Below are 18,235 nucleotides of genomic sequence, written 5' to 3' on the forward strand. Positions count from 1 at the left end.
CCTGAAGAAATGACCAATCTTTAATGTTCTTTTCAACTCTGATACTCACATTGGAAAGCAATTTACATTAATTTAGCATGTGGTCTCTCTGAGGGTCATGCACAAGTTAAAATTGAAACAGGATGAATAGTTTCGGGGGAAGGGATATTTCTAGAAGAGTACGCAGGAAAAGCAGAACAATAGCTTCCCCATACTTAAAATGTAACTTAAAGCTTTAGTGATGCAGCTCTATAACTAACTTGAGCAACATGAGTTCAAACCTGGGGGAAGGAATATTATGGGAATTTAGCAGAAATTTGAAAAGAAATATTTTTATAATAAAGTATAAATAAATATATAGGTGTATGAGAAAAATATATTTGTGCATTTTGTTAAAAAGAAAAAGAAAAGTAGAGAACAAATAGTATTTTATAGGGGAAAAGGCCACTCCTAAAGAAGGTTAATATCATACTTTAATTGGGAATTATGATTAGTTTTAGGTTTCTTATTAGCATTTCTAAATTATATAAATTTGTACAAGTTCTAACCAAAAACATGCACAATATCTGTTATTGTGACCAACGATATATTTTATAAAAACCAAAGCATTACCTGAGTGTATATTATGTAACCACCATTGTTGTAAGATCTGAGCTGGCAATGATAAGTAGGACATCTCACATTTAGGTGCTCAAATTCAAGTGAAAGACAGACAAATGGATCGTTGCAATATAATGTATTATATACAAATAACATGCAAAACAGATAAGAAGTTAATTTTTCATGGCAGGTATGATTTTGGCAAGAACAATTGGGGGCTTTTGGCAGATTAACTAATAATTGCTTAAGGATGCTACATTTGAGCTAGAGCTTGAAATATCAAGAGCTGCTTATAAGATGACAGAAGAAAGAAGTCTGCCTTCTGTATGAAAACCTTAAATGCAACGGATGGAATGTGTGTTTGGTGTGAAAGGTCGAGGAAGATTGACTAAAGAAACTGTAAAGTAGGTTGGGACCAGAGAGTAAGAATCCTGAAGGGCCTTGTATATTGGAAATGCTTTTAACCACAAAGTACCAATTAGCAGTGGCTTAAGTAATAATGATCTTTGTTAACTTCTGTAGCACCCAATCTGGAGGCAGGGAGCTTCAAGTGTTTGCCTCTATTCAGGGAGTCATTGAGGACCTAGGAACTTTCTAGCTTTCTAACTCTCCTGTTCTGATGCCCTTGATGATTTTTTTTTTCATAACCACAAACTGGCTATGACAGTTCTGGGCATCATGCCCCTTTCATTTCGTTGGTCAGAACTGGGAAATATGTTCTCTGGACCAATCACTTTGTGAAAGGAAATGGTATTTCCATGGGCTTAGAAAAGGCCCTTTTTTCCCTTAAAGCAAGGGTCCTCTGCCTGATACCTAGAAACGAAATCCACAGACTATTTGCAAGGGTAAGGGGAGATTACATTGCATAAGCAATGGACAGTACCTGCCACATCATGTTTAGGTTTTGAACATTATGTGGTGGAATTTTGTATTCATTTAAATATTTTTTTAAATATATTTTATTGATTTTTTACAGAGAGGAAGGGAGAGAGATAGAGAGTTAGAAACATCGATGAGAGAGAAACATCGATCAGCTGCCTCCTGCACATCTCCTACTGGGGATGTGCCCGCAACCCAGGTACATGCCCTTGACCGGAATCGAACCTGGGACCCTTCAGTCCGCAGGCCGACGCTCTATCCACAGAGCCAAACCGGTTTTGGCCATTTAAATATTTTTAAGATCGGTATAATGTGATTCCGTTTCCATGATGATAGATCCAATGATGACTTCACAGCTCCAAGCATGGGTGACTGGGAGGCCACGTGCTGAGACAGAGGTGGTTAATATGAGATGCTGAGCAGGGTTTAGATGGGAAAGCCAGCACTTCTATTTTGACTATGTTAAGTTGGAAGTGCTCCGGGACATCTGATTGAGAAGAGAGCAGACAGTTGGAATTACACATCTGGAGCTGAAGAGATTAAGTGGAATTAGAGATTGAGACTAGAGACATTTGGAATGGTTAACACCATAAGACTAGCTGATTCTAAACTAGGAGAACAGGAAACAGAGGTGAAGGGAACTGAGATTAGACCTGGGGAATCCATAACTTTAATGTGTGAGCAAAGGATGAAGAACGTGTGTAATAAATGGAAATGAAACAATGAATACGGTCCCCAATTCACTTTTACTGAACACTTAGTAAGTTGCATAAAAATGGGTAATAGGTCTGTGACACTGTGACATGAATCTTTCAAGAAATTCAGACAGTAAACAGAATTTATAATGAACTTTGACTTTCTCCCACTGGAAACTCCAGAAGCATTTTTTTGGCTTTATGGCCTTTAAATCTCTCCTGAGTCTTTTCAGCTCTGTTTGTAGAGCAGTAAATCATCTCATGATCAGAAGAAATGACATAAATTTCTGGAGTCCCTCACATTCTCCACCTGAGATTATGAAGGTGGTAAACAAAGGGGAAGGAAACGCATATTTTTGTTGTATTTTTGATAAAGACGTTTTTTAATCCACATTCAAAGAAATATGAAAAGTAGGGGCAAAAGTATAGTCATTTACATAATGTCAGTGCAAGTCAGGGTTTCTTACATGAAAGTGAAACCATTGACATGACCACTCAAAAGTAAGTGTGCATCACACTTACTTTATTACTTACTTGAACTTTTAGAACAAGTCAGTGGCTCCCAAATATATCATCACATTTATATCTATCGAGTCTACCCTTATACCAGTTTTGAGGGGGAAAAGGAGAAAATGAAAAATGTTTATGTTTTGCAGCTTTTGTTTCTCTGAAAAGAAAAAAAAACAACGAATATGTGCCAATACTATTCTAAAAAATGCCATAGTTCCACTAGCAAAAATGTATAAAATAAAATATCTGAAGTTCACATACCTTGGATATTACTTAAAATGTACTTGAAGAGTGCTCATCAGAGGGTCTTTGTCTAGAACAAACAACTACATGAATATGGAATTCTGTGCTTCCGGGGGCTCTTTTGGAACAGAAGGGAAAGAGTCATTTACTCTTCCTCCTTCTTCTCTTCACACTTCCTGGTCATTATTGTCTCCTTGCCACTGGGCCACTGAACTACTAGTCTCCTAGTGAAATACGCTGGCGCTGTAACAGACAGCCCTCCTCCCAAAACAACAGAGGAACTCCACTCCATACCTTATGCTGGAGGGCAAGGAGATTCCACCTATTCTACCTATAAATCCCCACCTGTCTGTCAACTTTGCTTCTGACACTTGCATTTCATCCCCCCCACCCCACCCCCTCTCTCTCACACACGCACACATACACACACACACACACACAAACTGCTCTCAGTCACAGACTATTGCTTTACCAAAAGTGGTTTAGCCACTTGATAATGATGTTCATAACAGCTCTTTTGAGGAATGGAGGAATTGCTGAAGTAAAACAAATGAGTGTGTCAGATCTCAATTCTAATTAACATTGCCACTGGTTGCTGTGGCACATTATTAAAGTCACTGTAGTTAGTTAGTAAGTGAGGGATTCCCTGAAGAGTGATTCTTGAAGGCAATGGTGGACTGGGGGCCCAAATGCTCATGAAAATAATGGGGGAAAGTGAAAATTATACAAGTAAGTATGGTATTGACAAAAATTCAGAATTCAACCGTTGGGTCACTCAACAAATAGTTTCCAGGCAGCTTATATCTAGCTCTGTAATGGTTTTGAGGGACACACACACACACACACACACACATCATAATCTATATGAAACCTGGTCTCTGTCACTCAAAGACCTTACTATGCTTCTTTATGAAACAAAACTATAGAATGAAAATTAGATTATAATTAAATGTTATTTTCATCATTATTATATACTGTATTATCTCTACTGTTGACTGTGGATGTACTGTATCATCATTCAAATAACAAAATTAGTTTGGACTTGAAAGAAATGGAGGACTTGAATCTTAAACCAAGATTATATCAGGACTTTGAAAAAGTCATGATTATTAACTGAGTAGAAATATATAGAGGGAACTTTCCATATGGGATGAGGGAGGCGAACAAAAGCTGAGATAGATCTCTCCTGACTTGGTCCTGCCTGTCCAGCTGGACTGAAGAATCATTTCTGGAAGTTAACTCAGAAGGCCTCGGCTTAATCCTATGTGGAACAACCTAAAAAAGACCTCCGCCTCTGTGTGTGCAACCTTGTGTGTTTCTGCTGTTCTGAGAAGAAGGTCCCAACGGGCTGAGAACTGAGGCGCCTGGAGGACAGGCAGGTGATATGAGCAAGTGCCTCAGGGGAGGCGCCTCCTTCACAGCAGACAGGTTGAGCTGGTACATTACATACCTAGGAATGCCCTTTGCTCTCACAAAGAAAGTGATTTTCACAACTTTTCTTAAAACTTGAAGTCATTTTGGCCTAAGTGATATATGTCCACATCTGTTAGAAGCATGGGTGTGGAGACATATTTCTGCATTGCAAGGACATTTTATTGGAAACTGACAACATCAGGACAGAGTGATAGAAGTGCAGGTGACCTGGAAGGCACAGCGCCCTCTAGGGGACAGAAGCTACTTAGTGCCAGCTGATGCTTACCATGAGAAACGCTCAACACTCCCAGATTGAAGTTCCATTCTGTGAAGTCTCACAATTTTTAAATATAGCTTAATTTTTAAAAAAGCATTGAATTGAATAATTTGCTTCTCTGGCCCCAGGCAGCTGTGGACTTGAGTGTCATTTATGGCCCACAAGGCTGTCATTCAGCACAGTGGGCTCAGGAATCAGCAGGCAGTTCTCACATCTGCTCTCCTTCCCAGGCCTAACTGGGAGCTTGTTATTTCCTCTGGGAACATTGGCCACACCCTGTTGCTAGGCTCTGCCCACTATTTTCACACTCCAGAGCTTAACGCTCCCTTTCTGCATTGTAGGAGTAAACATGTGGCAGAATTCTCACTTGGAGAATCTTTGGCGAGCAATGTGGGTCAGGTCCCCAGTAGCCCCACTTTCATTTCTCTGTGGAAAACTGCCCTCTGTCTGCTAGAATTTGTCTTCCCAGAGAAATTGTTTTATTGATATTTCTCCTAATACTGGTGGTCGGGCTTTCAGAAACAAACCAGAAAAGGAGGTCTTGGAGTGAGTTAACCAATATAAATAACAAAAGCGTTTGTTTATAAAAGTCAGTTTCAAAATAATAGAAGGTAATTACTCCCCCATTCCTAAGCAAAAGGCAAAACCACAGAAGCAGAACTTGCAAAGGAAGTGATCAAAACGTTTTGCTGTCCTTAACTGAACTCTCATCTCTAGCCTGTAGCTTGGGAATATGGGTGCTCAAAGGCTAGAGACCAGATTTTACAGAGACTTTGGAACTGGTTTGTGGGGAGATAAGAATTGCATTGTTTTTTGGGTTTCTGTTTGTTTGTTTTTTACTTTTATTTAGATTTATTTTATGCTGAATTTACTCCCGGGCCATAAGTTTTTGTTTCTTCAGTTTCTTTTGAGGTATCTTTTTCGTCTGTGCAACCTCCTCTCTGGTTAAGGAACAATCTGCTCCTTTTCAGTAAGGATCATCTCAATGTGGCAGGGAGAGCTCATGTATGGGTTAATCCACCCATTAGCTCTGTAGGCTCGACACTACATCTTGGGAGCTTTGAGCACCTGAATGTGCTCAATGACCAGAGTCTACATCTAAACCCTTAAGTTCAGCATTGCTCTCAGCATTTTTAAGCATGTGCAGCAAACATTCGGCACTCTCTTTGGGCCACTGACCCTGTGTCCAGCCCCACTGTTTTGCCTGGGCACACCTACCAACTCCACCATTGGAACGACAGAATGGCACACACTGCTTCTTTAAAGTGATGTCCTTCAGATACGTGGTGGCTTTTCGAATATGCATACCCTTAATGGCCTGGGCTGTTTTACAAGTGTTCTTAAAGTGAATGCGGAGATTTGAGCTTCTTGATTTGCATGATTTTGTGGGGTTTTCTGGGTCTAGTGAATAGTGAACCATTTTCAGAGGTCACCGATGGCCGCTTTGGGGAAGAGGAGAATCACATTGTTTTCTGATGGCACTAAGGTCCACTGTGTTGAAGTTAACAGTTAAATGTACACAGTTAAAGAAAACAGAACCTGATATAATTACAAAATTTGCTCTAAGATGATGGCAAATGACATTTAATCTGAATGATGGAATTTAAATGTTTCACCTTTGTAAATCATCTATGACCCATCTACACTAATAAAAGAGAAACATGGTAATTGGCATACGACCGCTACCCTTTTCATCGGCTAATCAGCGAGATATGAAAATTAGCTGTCAGCCAAGATGGTGGCCGGCAGCCAGGCAGCTTGAAACTAACATGAGACTTGCTTGCCTCAGTGACGGAGGATCGTTGGAGGAAACCAACGTTCCCCGCCTGCGGCTGCAGGCCTCTGAGTGGGCAGTTTAAGAAACATTGTAACAAATACCGCCGGACTTGAGCCAGCAGATTCGCAACATTGTAAGCAAAGGCCAGAAACCTACTTTCAGCCGCGGAGGCCTAAGAGCTGGAGCCAAGCCTCAAGGTAAAGCTGGCCCAGAATAAAAAAAGAAAAAGAAAAAAAGGAGCGGTTGGGAACTTCAGTCACTCCCAGCCTGAAAACAGCCCTCAGCCCCTCACCCAGACTGGCCAGGCTCCCCAGTGGGGACCCCCACCCTGATCCAGGACACCCTTCAGGGCAAACCAGCCGGCCTCACCCATGCACCAGGCCTCTACCCTATATAGTAAAAGGGTAATATACCTCCCGGCACCGGGATGAGAGTGACAGGGGGCAGCGCCCAAACCCCCTGATCGCCCTGCAGCTCTGTGTGTGACAGGGGGCGGGGCCCCAACCCCCTGAGCAGCCCTGCTCTGTGCCTGATAGGGGGGAGCTCCCCAGCCCCCCTCCCCATGGGCCCTGCTCTGTGTGTGATGGGGTAGAGCCATAACCTCCCCATCGGCCCTGCCCTGAGTGTGAGAGTGGCGGCGCCCCAACCCCCTGATCGGCCCTGCTCTGTGGGTGATAGAGGGCGGTGCCCCAACCCCCTGATGGGCCCTGCTCTGTGCGTGACAGGAGGTGGTGCCGCAACCTCCCCATCGACCCTGCCTTGAGTGTGACAGGGGACAGTGCCCCAACCCCCCAATTGGCCCTACCCTGAGCGTGACTGAGGGTGGCATCACAACCTCCCAATCTGCCCTGCTCTGTGCATGATGGGGCGGCACCCCAACTCCCCAATTGACCCTGCTCTGAGCCCGACCAGAGGCTGCACCTAGGGATTGGGCCTGCCCTCTGCCACCCGGGAGCAGGCCTAAGCCAGCAGGTCATTATCTCCCGAGGGGTCCCAGACTGCGAGAGGGCACAGGCTGGGCTGAGGGCCCCCCCCTCCCCCCAAGTGCACAAATTTTGTGCACCGGGCCTCTAGTCTATATAATAAAAACCCAGTGGTTATAACACAATAACGACCAAAGACCAGTCACCAGGAGACTGTGTGTGTGGTGAGGCACGTGAGGGTGGATGGGGCTGCATGTGCAGTGAAGTGTGTGCGGGTGGACGGGGACTTGACTCTGGGTCCTGCGGCGTGCTGGGACTTGGGGGTCCTGGGTCTCGCGCAATTTTCCACAGGTCTGGGTCTCATGTGATTTTGCGCGCTGGGTTACTAGTTTAAAATAATGTCTTATATTTAGATGCCATCTGTTCACTTTTAAAATACTTTTATAAGTGCTATCTCATTTTATCTTCACAAAAACCTGTATATCTGTGGGCTGGTGTTATGAACTGATTATTTAGGTCACCAAAACTCAGCTCCAAAGAATCCAGTAAATTATCCAAACTCATTGGTAAAAGTAGTAGCCAAATCAAGAAATGGACTTGGGGTTTCTGATCCATAGCACAGTTCTCTACCCATATTTTAACTCTACTTTGAACTCCTGGGATTTTAAATTCAGGAACCAAATTTATAATGGTCAGTTAATATATTACCATCTTAAACCCAGGGAAACAGAATTATGAAGATACATGCTGTCCCACATAACCTTCCTTATAAATCCGAAGAAGTGTTTCTCTACTGTCTAGTCATGAAATTTCTCTGTTTCTGTACCTAAGAGATGTTTTTGACTGATTATCTGATAGATCTAAAAGTCCATTTCAAGCACCTGAGCAAGCATGTTACACATGTGGTGTTTTTTTCTTAAAACATAGCAATATTGTAGATGCTTGCTGTTCTTTGGTTCAGTTGATTACTCATTCAGCAAACCTGTGAAGATACCTAATTGAACAGATGAGGGGATGACAGATAACCTCTGCCCTCAGGAGCTTAATGCCTACCTGCCCATGGAAGCACTTAATCTCACCTCCAGAGCCATTGTTGCCCCTAATTCACTGAGATAGGGTTGAACTAGGTGGTCCAGTAGTTGTAGGCTTTTCTCTAAACCATGTATATTCTTATCCCACTTTATGTTATTAGCAAAATGGTCAACATAATGGGAGATGTCTGGAGTCAAGGAATTGGGTGATAGTAACTGATGGGTGTGTGTGTGTGTGTGTGTGTGTGTGTGTTTGCGTGCACAAACCTAAACTACTTATAGGTTTTAGATTAAGGTCTTATATGATCGGATTTGCAAAGTCAGTTAAATTATTATATACTACAGTATGTATACAATATATGTGTATATATATATATATATATATATATATATATATATATATATTCCTTTAAATTTGATTTCTACTAAACATATGCCTAAATCATGACATTGTATATTACACAGATACCCTGAAAACTACTGGAAAAAATACAACTTGACACTAATTTCATTCGTATTAGAGAAATTCTGAATTTTCAACTATTCTCTGATTCTACTAAGGAAAAATAATTAACCAAGCATACAAATTTAGGTAATGCAGAAGGTGCCTTCACCTTACTAGGCTCTCAATCCAGTCCTGTTTGAAAACATGACAACACGTTGGCATGAGTTTTGACTGTCTGCCAGCTCCCCCAGTCCTCCACTGCAGGGAACATGGCCCCACCCTCTGCCCTCTCTCAGAGGAGTTCGCCCTGACATTGCTCCCAGTTGGCAGAAGTTGGCTTTCTTTGGAAAGGCCTTATAGTCACAAAGAATGCCCTTTCTTTTTCTGTGAAAATCCATTGAAGACATTACCAAAAAAGGAGGGTTTTTCTGACTTATGCTGGCCTGTTACAGAGACTAGTTCTGGGAAGCTCTGTGGACTGACCAGACTACCTATCAATTAATATTTGCACTGCCATCTACTGTCCATAACAGGCACTGCAATTTCCCCTCCCTGATTTTGTTGTTAAATTCAATTGAAGGCTGGTGAATGTATTTTTGTCTTTTTATTGGAAACATAGGAAAGGTGAAGAAATGAGGGAAATTTCTTTATATTACTAAGAAATGTACAAATAATTTATCTTCTTTTACAATGGCTTTTGTCTTTAAACTACGGTTTAAAATAATTCATTCAATAAATACTTCAAGTCCTCAGGTATCAGTTTTCATGTCACTCATGGGAAGGAACGGGATAGACAGGATGCCTGTCCTCACAGAACACACAGCTTAGTAGAGGAGGGAGGGTGAAATGCTGTGTGGCAGGGGCGAGACTGTCGATGAGGTTGCCTGTGTCAGCTGAGAGAAAGCAGTGTAGACTCCATTATATTATAAGCAGAAGAGTGGAAAGATCAAAGGGGCCTTTAAATAATAAAAACAGCAAACATTTCTTGAGACCTTATTACATGGTGGTCACTTATTACATGAGGTAACATCTTTACACTTATTATCTTATTTAATTTTTACAATAATTTCATGAAGTAGGTAACCATTACTTCTCCCATTTTATCTGTGAGCAAACTGAACCTTAAAGAGATCCAGCAATTTGTCCATTGTCATTCAGCTGATGAGATATGAATTTAGTAGCTCTCATGAAAAGCTCCAGAAAAAGTATGCAGGCAGTTCTCATTGACTGACTTGGGTCACATGTCCATTCCTGAACCAATCAGTGAGGCCAAGGAGATGGAATGATTGCACAAATCTCAGTCACAGGGCCACTTCTGGAGTTAGTGTTGGGGGCAGCTCCTAATGTGGAACCATAAGAGCTAAGAATACTAGTGGTATTGTTCTCCAAAGGAAATTCGACTGCTATTCCAGAAAAAGGGTAAATGGATTCTGGACAGGCAAAAATGAAAGATGGCCATTACTCCTCCTGAATTTTATTTTTAAATAAATTTTTGTTTTATTTTTAAAACATTTACAACCAAAACTTTGCTGACAATTTTAGAAAATTTTAGCAAACAGCAAACTTGAGCTATGCAAGATCTTATTGACATTGTTACAAAATTAAAACATAAAAAGCAGACCAGAAAGGAAGAGTAAAGCAGTAATCTTATGATTAGCTAGAGGCCCAGTGCACGAAATTCATGCACTCATTGGGGGGGGCAGGCGGTCCCTCAGCCCAGCCTACACCCTCTCGCACTCTGGGAGCCCTCAGATAATGTCCGACTGATGGCTTAGGCCTGCAGGGAGTGGGCCTAAACCAGCAGTCAGACATCCTTAATGCTGCCGTGGAGGCGGGAGAGGCTCTTGCCACCACGGCTGTGCTCACCAGTCATGAGCCCGGCTTCTGGCTGAATGGAGCTCCCCCTGTGGGAACGCACTGACCACCAGGGGGCAGCTCCTGCATTGAGCGTCTGTCCCTGGTGGTCAGTGCACATCATAGCAACTGGTCAATTTGCATATTAGGCTTTTATTATATAGGATTATGAGGATTTTTGAGGTCATTTCATTACTACAACACATTTCATTTATGAACATCAAAGAATCAATAGCCCAGTTAGGTGTGGCTCAGTGGTTGAGCATCAACTCAGGAACCAAGAGGTCACCAGTTTGATTCCTGGTCAGGGCATATGCCCAGGTTGTGGGCTCGATCTCCAGTAGGGGGTAAGCAGAAGGCAGCTGATCAATGATTCTCTCATCATTGATGTTTCTCTCTTTCCCTCTCCCTTCTTCTCTGAAATCAATAAAAATATATTTTAAAAAAGGATCAACGAATGAACCTTAAAGCTTGCTTTTTATTATAAATGTTGAAAAAGTTCCTTGAGAATTTTCTTGGCTTCCCTCAGGTCTTAGGCAGGTAATAGCTTTTTTTGGACATTGCCATAGAGGTTTTTCTAGGAGAAAATTTCCCAACTGGCGGTTCCTAAATTCCTTGGAGTTTTTAACATAATATTTCCCTGTTTCAAATTAAAATAAAACAAAACACTCCATTGGAAAATTAACTGTATCAATTGTTACACCTCTAAAAAGAGAACTATTGGGGACTCAGAGACAATACACATAAACAGTCCACAAACTCTTCAGTCTTAGGATCCCTTATGTTCTTAAAAAGTATTGAGAAAGCAAAAAAGCTTTCCTTAATATTTATCATATTAAACTTGAGAATGAAAAAATTTTTCATTAAAAATAAAACCATTATATGTTAACATAAATAACACCTTTCATAAAACTATATTTTTCAAAACTATAAGAAATGGTGAGCAGATTGACATTGTTTTACATTTTTGCACATCTAATGTCTAATTCAATGGAACATAGATTCTCATATCTGCTTTGGATTCAATCTGTTGTGATATGTTGCTTTTATTTAAATATATGAAGGAAATCTGGCCTCATACATATAGGTAGTTGAAAAGGAAGAAATATTTTAATAGGCATATCATATAATTGTAGGTGTTCTTTAATACTCTTCTAAAAGTCAACAAATATCAGCTTCATAGAAGTTAGTTACACATCAATAAACTCATCATGTTCTGTTACATTAGAATCTGTCGGTCTATCTTGAACTTTAAATGGACATTTACTCATACATGATTTATAACATCATGCTTTTAGAAAATATTGGTTCACTAACTCATGCAACTCTTCCATATGTTGACACATTCTGTTATAAAAATCAATACAGCACACTTATTAATATACCACTGATCTCATAAGAAACATCTTTTAAGTGTTAGGTTGTTGTCAAGCACACAATGGTGGGTGCAACTTTTTCAAAATTTTAATTTTCCTTAAAAGCTCAAATCTATCATTGTCAACAAATATTGTCAATTGTCTTCCTTAAAGCAATAGGCTCCCTTTATTCTTTTTTCCCCCCCAGAAAATGATGATTCTCATTAAAAGCTAGAGCTTGAAGTTCCTTCCGCTGCCTCCCTATCACAGCTGTTTCTGCACTCATTTCTTCTGTAGACAAGGGGTCCTGTTTCCCAGAGGGGCTCAAGAAATGCTTGTGGTTTGAAGAATGAGTGGTTGACTACCTAATGAGGAATTCAGCCTTAGCCCTTTCCCAGACTGTAAGACGATAGCCTCTAATGTGGGGTCTCTCCACATTAGATCTCCTCCCCACCTTAGTGAGAGTTATAAGTCCACTGACCAACAGAGAAAACACTCAGGTTTCTAATTTATAAATTGGGAGCATTTATAGCTAACTCTGTAATTCCAAAGAGTGTCTTCGGGATTAAAGACAATTTAAGTGTAGTTCAAACAGAAGCTGGACTATACCAGGCACTCCAAACTGACAGTTAATATAAAAGTTTGTAATGAAAGCAGAGATGTCAATTTTTTATGCCCTCTTTTCTTCTCCTTTATCAACTATCCTCTGGTAGATCTGAAACTCAACAGTCTCTGTTTACTATAAATTCTGTTTCTTGGGTAAAGAGAACTCTTTCCATCTCCAAATTCTAATCTTCAAAGTCTCCTCTCAATTGTCTAGGCAGCTCATTCATTTGTGCTTCTTAAATAGAGGAAGAGTTAGGGCAATACTTTTAATTTTGAAAAATGCTATTGTTATGAAAGAGTGCAAAAGTCTTAGAACATGGTTATAAAATGTAAAACAAATTGAGATAAGTGAGAGAAATGTTACATTGAAGACATGATGGAAGTAGTCAACACAAGCACAATGATATAGACTTCAAAATCAGAAAGACAAAGAAACAATGAAAGAGCAGGAAGAAAGGAGGGGACAAAGGGAGGATAAATTTTGGAGCGGGTGAAAGGGCGTTTTAGGAGCTAGGAGCCCTATGGACCAAAGTGAAAATAAAGCACCAAAAATCGTCATGCCGCTCGCTTTTTCCCCTAATGAGGTGTTGTTACTCCAGTAATCACTCCATATAAACTAACCATAATTGGGTAAAATGTGCAAGGGAATGAGGCCTTGGGCTTCACTTCATGATTTTTCTCTTCACTCTCAGGAGCTCAACTTCAAATCACGCCTCTGTTTTAGAGTCAACTGTTAGGACAATGGTCACCTGCCAGTGATTAGCAAACATCGGAAGGAAGGATTTCGTGTATTGAAAGAATCCTTAGCAACACAAAACGGGCGTCTGCAAGCACTGTCATCACTGCCCACGCTGCTCCACTAACAGTTGGTCTTTCTTTGTCCTTGTCCACAGAACCGAAAGTCAGCTGCAAACTAGGCCGGTCTGCGTCCACATCAGGTGTGCCCCCTCCGTCAGTTACTCCTCTCAGGCAAGCCAGTGACCTGCAACAGAGCCAGGTACCATCATCGTTAGCCACTCGTGATTGACTTCCTGTGATGCAACATGCCAAACGCTTCCACCTCTGTCTGTCCTGTGTTGCTGTAGACGACGTTTGCATTGCTTTTCTTTTTCTCTGTGTGTATGGGTCCGGGGGGAGGAGTGTGGCGGTCTGTGTTCTCATCCGAACAAGAGTCTCTCTTCCCTGCGATGGGTGAAACTCCCTTTGCTGTTACCAAATCGTTTGTGTCTCTGGTTTCCATCATTCTGTAACATAAATGTAGTAAACCTGTACACTCTGTATTGGCTTAGTGGTTCTTTTTAAAAATTCTTTCTCTCTTCCATATTTTGTGTACTTTTATGCTGTCTCTGGAAATTTATCAACATTTGATAAATTTATCTACTTTGTTTTATGTAGATTTCCTTTTAAATGTTTTGTCTATGACACTTTCACAGATGTTGTTAATGAATTTGTACATATCTTTTAGCACTTATCCTATTATACTGTAATATTTGTGGCCATTTTGCTTTTATTTTTATTTAGCTTGGAGCATGATTGTAAGACACTGTGACTATTGATGTCCTTATGAATATTCATATACCATATACTGATTTGGACTGAACATGGCAGCTAGTCTTCTTTCTTAGGCCATAAAGACAAATTGACTGACCAGATATTCTAGGTATTTACCAAGACCTATAGATTAATAAGGCAATCTTTAAATAAATGACATTTTTCTCTTATACCAATAATATCAGAAATGTTCTCAGAAAGGGATATAAGTATTCATGCATGGTAAATGAGATCTCTATTATCACCTGAGGAAAAGAGACAAAAAATAAAGACATGAGCTGAAATATCATTTAATCCTTCACAATACAATATGTTGCTCTGATATTCATTTGGGTACATCATCATATATGGGGAATTTATTATGGGGGAAAATTACTACATGTTGCTATCTGTAACTCATGTCATAGGAATTCAAATAACTTGACTTAATTTTTTGACCTTTAGTTGTTATTGGTCCTAAATAGGATATTGTCACCCTGCGTGGTATCTCTCTGTTCCCCAGATTTTATCTTCGCACTCATAAAACTCTCCTGAAATAGTAAATTACAAAACTAGGGAGAATACCTCTATGGAAACTGTCCATTAAAGAGGATCAAATTGCATATTCATCAATTATTTAAAATGTCAAGCTATTTTTAAAACATAAGCAAAATATTTGCATTTTTTTCTAATGGGAGAAATGGAGCTTTTTAGTAATTTGGTCTGGCTTAAATGTGCACAGGATTTGGTTTATGAATACATGAGACATTTACCAACACAGAGACAAGAAGCTTTTCTCAGGGGCATCTCAAGTATCACCTACAATTCCTTGCATCTTAATTTAAAATGTTAAATGTCTTCATAACTAAATGTTTCTGGCTCAAACATTTGTTGGGTATAAAATAAGTAGAAACAATAAGACAATATATATATATATAAAAGCCCAGTGACCAGACGGTGGAATGACCAGAATGACCAGGACAACTGGTGGCTATGACACGCACTGCAACAGCCAACCAGCCTGATCTGGCCCCCGATAGGTCCTCAACACCCCGATCAGGGGCAGGGCTGGCCAGCCAACCACCCATGGCCCCTCCCCTCAGCCAGCCTGACCTGATGGGCCCCCATTGGGGCAGGCTGGCTGGATTCCACCCATGCACAAATTAGTGCCCCAGGCCTCTAGTGAATTAATAAACAAATAGCACAATTAACTTCACTAAGATAAACTACCAACTTATTTGACTAAAAATATTCTAAAAATATCATATTTACCAATTTTTAGTGTTTAAAAAATTGAATTACAGAAAGGATAGAACTTTTACTAGTTGGTAGAGGATTGCATTATACAAGTAATTGTCCAAGTATGTGTACCTCTCATTACCCTTGGTGTCATAGAGAGGTTTTGTGTTCTTTTATCTTTTTCTAATTATCTTTATTTTTGTTTTATCCTGAGCCCCTTTAACTCTCAATGAAAGCAGGCTACAAAGGCTTAAACTTCCAGAACAGAAAAAAGATACAATCTTTGTGCCTCTACATTATCAACTCTTCCCTTGCCTGGTGGAATGTTCTTCATTCTTTAAATTATAGCAACATGGGAAAACTCCTCACGTTGCTTGTAAGCGGTGATTTTCCTCTCTGAACAGCAGAGATGCTGGCCCACAGTCATACTGTAGACAGGCTGTCAGGGCTCTGAAGTAGCAGACTGGACTCTGAGTCTCTCTTCTGTGGCTTGTGAGGGTTGCACTATTCATGTGGCCCTAGATCCTGGAGCTAAAGGGGTCAGCATGGCTCAGAAGAACCTTGCTCTGCATTCCCATGACTTCTCATTGAACTAAGGTCAATGGCTGCTTACTGATGAATCTCTTCTCACCCAACTCATGCTTTTATCTGAGATATCTCTTTAAATTACCACCAGGGTGGCACCGCCCTTTCCTCAGTAACCCAAGGCAATGGTGAACGATATGTAAACATGCTGATTCTAAGAGTGACTATTCCTACACCAACCAGAATATGGGACACCTAGTGTTATCAAACAAGCAAGCAATCACCCTCACCACTTTTTAAGCAGTTTTTCCAATGCCAGGATTCCCAGTAAATATTAAAACGCAGGATGCTTACTATCAGGTTAATAGACTTATTACTAGTTAATTACTGAAAAACTCCATGACCTGTTGAAAGCAAGACCAATCGCTGACCCCTAAATAATTCCAGTGGTGCTAACTAATGAAGCATCGGGCTTTAGCGAAGCCGAGCCATTTGGCCACATTATGACTGATTACAGAGAAGGGACTGTGTTTCCTTTCAGATTGTTCACCTCTTATCTCTTTTCAGTTCAAGTTTCTCACTTATCTCTCCATGTCATGGCTGGAGCTTGCTAAGAAGCTTTGCAGGAGGAATAGCAGAAGTGCCTGATGTGCTCCAGCAGAGGTGCACAGGTGGCCAAAGGCGACTGACACTCACCCCAGGCGCCCAGGCCAATAATCATTGCCCTCCCCAAAGAATCTAGAGGCAGTTGTTACTGACTGACCATGGGTGGGTGGGGGCGGGGGAGAGGGGGCGGGGTGCTGGAATTCATAGTGTCAGGCCATAGCCATTTGTGTATAAACAAAGGTGAAGGTAACCTTTGCTGGCCTTTGCAATCTGTTCTGGCTTCTGTTCACTATAGCAGGCACAAAATTTGTAGAAATCTATAATCTCATCTGACCAGAACTTCATAATCTGTAAGAGAAAATGAGCAGCTCAGGAAAGAAGTACAAGTTCTAAAGCAATTAGAGATTGCTCCACAATCTGCAGCACTCTCTGAAACTCAGAGAGATGGAAGCAGATTTTTCTCTCTATTCCTTCACGTCTGAATAAATAACAGAGACACAGGCAATTAGGGGAAAGTGACATTTCCTTGGAATTTTACTGCAATGCAGCTGCCTATTTTGGGTATTTGTTATAATGCAGGTCTTTGGAAATTAGACTGAATTTCTGGGCCTGATGAAAGAAAGCTATTTGCCTTTCTTGGTTATAGAAACAACACTCTATAGAAGTCATGTATTGAACTTGGAGCATGTCACTTTCTCCTTTTTTTCTTCTGTAGTAAAGAAAGAGGTGTGTGTGCTTTTATAGATAGCAGGTGATGGTCCCGTGATTCCACTATCTCTGGCTGAGAAAAGCCTACCTCTACAGTGACTCCCATCCCATTGGGGGTGGCACCATCGATGGTCTCCCTGCAGCAGATGAGGGACTGGCAGCTAATGCATTTGGCCTTATGAAAGCCAAGCTTTCCTTCAAGAATGGAGCAGCCAGGGTGTATGTCTAAACAGAAGTGTTAGCTCTCCGGGAGAAATGTTTCCAGGAATTGTTTGCATTGCTTTTCTGGGAAGGAAGGAGATGAGAGCCACATCATCTGACATGTGCGCACACACACCCACATACACACACTCACAATACACGTATGGACACTCATATACACAACTCTCTCACACACACACATGCATACTAGCTCACTTTCACACTCACGCACAAACACTTTACCTTTTTAAATAACAGCTCCCCATGTCCAATCAAGGAACTACAGAGCTAAAAGTGACCTAGTGTTGAACTGAAAGCCCTTCATTTGCTCCCCGAGGCTTGCTCATCATTCTACACTGGTTATCCTTAATTTGGGGGAGAGGGTTGAAAAGGCCATCTGTAATTTCCTTTGGACTTACATTTCCCAGTCTGACAGACCCAAATCTCTTTAGAAATCTAAAACTCGCCATTATCTCTTATTCTGGTTGCCTTAGGTGTTATGAGAGCAGCCTCTGCATGCCCCCAGGACAGGCCGCACCCAGGCTGGTCCCCTCGGGATTCTGAGAAGCTGTTATCCAGGTGAACAAGCCCGGCTCCTTCCAACCTGCCCTTTAGGATTATTTCTCAAACGCTGATTTCTTTCGATGGCAGCTCTCTAAACTCTCTCCAAGCTCCGAACACCCCCTGGGCTTGATGACCCCTCTGGGGTGTAACCCCACCTGCCTGGGCTGCCTGCAGAGCAGAATTCAATTCTGTCTTCCTGCAGGCCCTGTAGCTCTGTCCACACACCAGCATCAGGCCAGCTCTCCCGGATAATGAGAGAACACATGAGTGTCTGT

General features: G+C 41.2%; 1 protein-coding gene and 1 pseudogene across 2 annotated transcripts in view; one reads left to right on the forward strand and one right to left on the reverse strand.

The window, feature by feature from the left end:
- Window positions 1-18,235, forward strand: part of NYAP2 (neuronal tyrosine-phosphorylated phosphoinositide-3-kinase adaptor 2) — a gene marked incomplete at its 3' end in the record, with an annotated part of 213,149 nt that overhangs the window by 167,756 nt on the left and 27,158 nt on the right. The window contains exon 7 of the mRNA XM_081095287.1: window positions 13,481-13,584. Within this exon, the coding sequence (XP_080951413.1) occupies window positions 13,481-13,584 (104 nt within the window). The remainder of the gene's footprint in view (window positions 1-13,480; window positions 13,585-18,235) is intronic.
- Window positions 5,465-6,016, reverse strand: LOC308522612 (large ribosomal subunit protein uL22-like; annotated as a pseudogene). The gene has a single exon. The product of its transcript is annotated as a large ribosomal subunit protein uL22-like (transcript).

Source organism: Myotis nattereri (assembly GCF_964212035.1).
Source record: "Myotis nattereri genome assembly, chromosome: 7".
Classification (NCBI taxonomy): Eukaryota; Metazoa; Chordata; class Mammalia; order Chiroptera; family Vespertilionidae; genus Myotis; species Myotis nattereri.